The sequence below is a fragment of the Frankliniella occidentalis genome, unplaced genomic scaffold, assembly GCF_000697945.3.
Source record: "Frankliniella occidentalis isolate FOCC.00 unplaced genomic scaffold, Focc_3.1 Scaffold5930, whole genome shotgun sequence".
NCBI classification, from domain to species: Eukaryota; Metazoa; Arthropoda; class Insecta; order Thysanoptera; family Thripidae; genus Frankliniella; species Frankliniella occidentalis.
The window spans coordinates 1-5698 of NW_026272965.1; the positions used below are offsets into that span (position 1 = coordinate 1).

The following is a 5698-nucleotide window of genomic DNA, read 5'->3' on the forward strand; positions in this document are numbered from 1 at the left end:
GCCGTGCCTCGCTGTGCCATGGCCAGAGCGCTCTGCTCCGTTGTGCCGCGCCAAGCCGCGCCGTGCCGTGCCGCTGCCGCAGTGCCGCCGCCGCGCCGCGACTGGCGCGATGGCCTAGGGAAAGGCAAGGGGCTCTGCGCCGCTCCGCGCTCCGTGCTCGGCCGCTGCCGGCCCGGCCCGCCTGGCTGGCACGGCTTGGCTCGCCGCGCCCGCGCCGCGCGCAGCCCACGGGGCACGCCGCGCCGGCCGCGCCAGGCCCGCGCCGCGCGTGTGGACGCCGTGTCCGTCGACGTGTCGACGCCGTGTCTACCGTGTCGACGCCGTGCCGTGCATCGCCTGACCGCGAATCTCTCGTGTGTGGGACGTCTCCTCTCCGCGGACATCGCCCGCCGCAGCCGCAGGCGCCGCGGGCGCCGCCGTAGTGACGTCGCCAGGTACCACCGCAGCGGGGCAGGCACCGGCAGGCCGTAGCGCCTGGCATCACCTCGCCGGCGTTGTTCCTGCGGTGCCGGCCGTGCCCTGGATCCTGCAGCGGGATGTGCATGAGGTCCCCCCGAGGCCTCAGCCGCTCCTTCCGCCGCCCCTGCCCCAGCCGCCGCCGCACCACCCGCAGCTGCCGCCGCCGCCCCACCAGCAGCCGCCCCCGCCGCACCACCTGCAGCACCGGGAGCACCCCCGCGATCACCCCCACCAGCAGCAAGGCCCGCCGGGGCCACCGCATCAGGCTCATCAGCAGCCGCCCCCTCAGCATCCTCAGCAACAACAACAACAGCAGCAGCAACAACAACAGCAGCAACAACAGCAGCAACAACAACAGCAGCAACAACAGCAGCAGCAGCAACAACAGCAGCAGCAACTTCACCCCGGCGCACCACCGCGAGTCTCTCTTGGCCATATCAGTTCAAGTTCAGGTCGACCCTGGTCTCTGACTGAGGAGCAAAAACAGCGTAAGCGTGACCGTGAGAAGCTGCGAAGGCAGCTCAACCGCCACACGCTGTCGGAAGAACAGAAGCAGAGGAAGAGGGACCGGGAGAAGCTGCGGCGCGCGCTGGGCCTGGTCCCCCAGCTGACGGAGGAGCAGAAGCGCCGCAAGAGTGAGCGCGAGAAGCAGCGCCGCGCCATGCTCAAGGAGGCCGGCCAGCTGCCCGTCCGCATCCGAGGCAAGAAGGCGCTCGCGGCCCGCGATCAGCAGCTCGCCGAAATCCAAACCCAGCAGCAGCTGCAGCAGCTGCAGCAGCAACACCAGCTGCAGCAGGAGCAGCTAGCGCAACAGCAGCAGCAGGAACGGCTTGCCCTGCTCGAGCAGCACTCGACCAACTCGGGCCCGTACCACCCCCACCACTTGCTGCTGCTCCACCACCACCATCTGCATCCGGGGCACCATTTGCACCCCGGTCACCCCCTGCACCACGGCCACCTGAACCCCCACGGTAGCCAGAACCCCGAGAGCGGGGGTGGTGCAGGGGGTAGTCTAGGGGGACACCTGACTGACCTGCAGCAGCTGAGGCTGGGCCAACTGGGACAGCGCGACGACAACAAGTCACCCATCAAGAGGTCGCGGCTGTCGGAGGAGCAGAAGGCCCGGAAGAGGGAGAGGGAGCGACAGCGCCGGGCCATGATGGGCCAGTGGCGTGTGGTGACCGAGGAGCAGCGCGCGAGGAAGCGGGAGCGCGAACGGCAGCGGAGGCTCATGAAGCTGTGCGTGCTCTCGGAGGAGCAGAAGGCCCGCAAGAGGGAGTACGAGCGGCAGCGGCGCGCCATGCGCTCGCTCATGCGCGTCCAGCAGCCGCCCAGGGACGACGACCCCAACGCCACCTCCATGGTCGTGCCCGTCGCGCCCAGCGCCGTGCCCATCATGTCCGGGGAGCAGTAGCCATGGCTGTGCGTCCTGGAGAGAGCGAGGGGGACGCGGTTTGACCCCGAAAATAGGCGCTTCGAGTGGTACGTGTGTTGTCCAGTCTGGGGAATTCCCAGGAGAGTGTAACAGGCAGCTGCTGATATACCCCGCGCTCTTTTGTAGGTATTCTGTAGGCCTGTGCGGCGCCGTGGTCAGGGGCGATAGGCAACCCCGCACGCACGCCTGCGTGCGGTACAGTGTAACTACAGAAGTGCGCGGGATTTAGTATCAGCCACCTGGCATGTGTGTCAGAAACTCCAACAAAAAGTAACATTGGTTTTGTTTTCAGGACTGACAACGTCCGAGAGCCATCGCATTTGGTTTCATCCGAGAACTTGGCCGCCTCTTCGGTAATTTTCCTAATCCAGTTAGTTGGGAAACCCCGGTATTATATTTTGCACTAGTACCATGCAGGCCTGTCGCCGGGTTCTGATCCTAATGCGAAGTATAACTTCATACAAAAGACTGTGTTTATCATACCCTTGCACCGATAAACGAAATTAGGGCTATTGTTAATCGGAATGATTTGTTTTTTTCGGCAGACCTGGAATACTGCAACGTCTGCCGCATTTTCAACACCCAACCCTGGCAGTCGGATCAGGAAAAGCTTATCCCCGAGGAGAGCCCCCCAGTGGCTGCTGCATCCCGGGAGCAGGGACCAAGCTCTCCCCGACTCGACTGCGGCGCGCCTGCCCGCGCCCTGCCCCCCCTGGCCCGTGCACGCGAGGGCAGCTCCGGGGACAATCACGACGTGAACCTGACCTCCCCGGCGTGCCCGCGGCGGTGCCCGGGCCCGGGGCGGTGCCCTGCTTGCCACACCTCTCTCCGGGACTCCCACGAGGCTAAAGCCCGCCCAGCCATCCGGAATGGACCCGAATCCTCCGTCTCGTTCCTCAAAGCCACGTTAATTCTAATTTCTTTATGGACTGGTGATCTCATTATAAATGCGTTACTAAGTATGCTGTGTCGAGTGTTGAAAACAAATGTGTGCGTTGAAGTGTAACTTCTGATAATTGTAATCAAGCCTGATGGCAAGTACCCTAGCTAATGTTACCACTTTGAAGCATATCCCGAGTTTTATTCTACTTCTTCTACACCTTACTCTGTTTCAAGTACCGTAGATTTCTCCTGTTTTAATTATTGATTGTTTTTGTTTTATAGACATAGTATCACTGCTCTCTTCAACTTTATCTAATTTGGGGTATGCTGAGTTATCTGTAATCTGGTAGGACTGAGTATGTTTTATTGAATCTTATTGACGAAAGAAATACTGTATTGTAGCATTCACAAGGCGCTAATGCTACTCAGCATAATATTGCTTCAAAAAACTCTCTGTTCTTGATGTATTTGTGTTGCGAGAATACAAGTATTTATTTTGTTTTATTGTGACTACGTATTTTTACCAAAAAAGATAGAAAATACACCACATATTTATTATGTAAATGCACAAAGAATATTTTACAGACATACACTGTGTGAAAGTACATAATATGTAACATTACTGATTCATAGAGAATAGTTGGAGTAAATTCGTAAAGATACTAACTATACCTTTCACCTGCATAAAAATGAAATAGGATTGCGTCAGATATATAAAAACAAGTCACAAAATAATATGAAGAACACAAATTTTCACTTAAGCTTTCGGTCAAAGCCTTTAAAAATAATTCTACACGAGCTATGTGTAGAGCAAAAGTAGCACACTCATAGAAAGAACCCTGCCGCTCTGTTCATTGGTCTTCGCACTTTGACAGGTCGCAGGCGGCGCGCGCGAGTCGCGGAGTTCCTAACAGGGGGTGAGGGTCGCGGTGGCCTCCTGGAGGCCCGATGGCGTGTGGAGGATGCCCGTCCCCGACGGGCAGGTGCGGCCTGGCGTGAGGTGCGGGGCCGGGGCGGCGGCTCTACAGCGGAGGAGGCCGCGGGCGCCGGGTCCAAGGGGCAGTGCAGGTCGCCGCAGGGAGTCTCCACGCGGGTGCGCGGGGGGCTGTGGGAGGCCAGCGGGCAGCGCTCCGTGCAGCAGGGCACCGGGACGACGCTCGCGCGCCACCTGCCCGGCGCCTGGACGGGTCTCGGCGGCGTGGTCACTATCCGGGGCTGCGGCAGCTCCACGGCCTCCGCGGTGTTGCCGGTGGCTTGGCCGGCCTGCGGCACGTCTTGCTTGGCCAACTTACGGCAAGCGGCCGATTTTGCAGCAGATTTGACGTGGGGGCGGGTGTCAGGGGCGTTAAAGGGAGTGGGCGGTTCGGCTAGCGTCGCCGGTGGGTCAAGGGGCGAGGGTGGCACCAGTGTTCTGGTGGTCCTCTGGGGCCGAGGAGGGTCTCGCGGAGGATCTGTGAACGGTTCTCTGCGAGTTGGTCCGGCCGGGCGCACCGTGACCCGGGGGTTAGCAGACCGCACGGGGATGCGAGATTTCAAGGGCCCTGCTGCTGGCCTCTGAAGAGCCAGTGCCTTCCTCAAGCGGGCGGGCTCCATCGGGCGCCGGATGTGACTGATCGTTCTCTGCGGGCTGGCCGGGTCGCGAGGAAGCGGTGTGGTCTTATTGACAGGGCACTTCGTCTGCGGCTGATCCACGGCGACGGGCTTCTGTACTAAAGGCCTCACAGGGGCCGCGGAACGAACATCCGGAGAAGGTTTGAAGGTAACGCGGGTCGAAGCAATGGGTACCGCGTCCATAGGCCCGCGGGATGGAGCCGAGGATGGAGTCGAGGATACCACACTCACGGGACCGCTGGGCAGCGCTGATGTTGTCGCACCAGGTCCTCGAGGAGACGCCAAAGGTGCCGCGCGGACTGGTCCACGGGATGTCACCGAGGGTTTCACACCCAGAGGTCCTCGGGACGGCGCCGCAGGTTGCGGACCCATAGGTCCGCGGGGTGGCGCCGTGGGATGCGCTGCCATAGGTCCGCGGGAATGCACCGCATGTTGCTCACTCACGGGTACGCGGGATGGCGTCGTAGGACGCGCTCCTACAGGAACATATCCAGTTAGCATTTTTCACGGTGATTCCGCACTATGCACGGCGCGGAGGCGATGCATGCATCGTGCACGCACGATGCACGGTGCACGATGCACGATGCTCGCGCATGATGCATGCATGATCGTGCATCGTACATCGATGCATGCCTCGTTCGTTCATCCGTGCATGCACGATAATTTCTGTCAGGGCCGGGGAGGGGGGCGGGGGGCGGTTAATTTTCATTTCACGTGTGGTTGGTACGACCTACGACTCCCTAACACGGAACACATTACCGTGTCTACTAGAATCCTCTAGCTGCACACAAGCACACTCCGGCCCAAACCGTGGACTAAAATTTCTCCGACTACTTTCCGGCTGCCGGGTTTCTTCTTCCTTTTGTTCTCCTTCCCTCCTTTATGGCCCTTTACATATTTCGTTTGATCGCGGTGCGAACAAGTTGAGTCGACTCGGGAGTCGTAGGTCGTACCAACTGCAAGTGAAATGAAAATTACCCCCCCCCTCCCCGGCCCTGACAGAAATTATCGTGCATGCACGGATGAACGAGGCATGCATCGATGTACGATGCACGATCATGCGTGCATCATGCGCGAGCATCGTGCATCGTGCACCGTGCATCGTGCGTGCACGATGCATGCATCGCCTCCGCGCCGTGCATAGTGCGGAATCACCGTGAAAAATGCTAACTGGATATGTTCTAGGGCTGAATAGAGGAGGTTTGGCAGGAGCAGGAGGGCGCTGGACAGGAGGCTTGGCACGCTGCAAGGCAGGCTGGGTGGGGCAATGGGAAGGATGCTGGACGACGCTGGACAGGAGACTGAAAAGGG

General features: G+C 60.1%; 1 protein-coding gene across 1 annotated transcript; it reads right to left on the reverse strand.

Moving 5' to 3' along the window:
- Positions 1-3415: 3415 nt before the first annotated feature.
- LOC113203688 (uncharacterized) lies at positions 3416-5351 on the reverse strand. Its single transcript, XM_052277158.1, has 2 exons — positions 5147-5351; positions 3416-4863 (listed from the first exon to the last, which is right to left on the reverse strand). The coding sequence occupies exon 2, from the start codon at positions 4793-4795 to the stop codon at positions 3602-3604; it is 1194 nt and encodes a 397-aa protein (XP_052133118.1). The 5' UTR covers positions 4796-4863; positions 5147-5351; the 3' UTR covers positions 3416-3601.
- Positions 5352-5698: the final 347 nt, after the last annotated feature.

Bases quoted from the DNA above. Each gene is read 5' to 3' on its own strand.
- LOC113203688 (XM_052277158.1), bottom strand. From the start codon at position 4,795: ATGGCAGCGCATCCCACGGCGCCACCCCGCGGACCTATGGGTCCGCAA.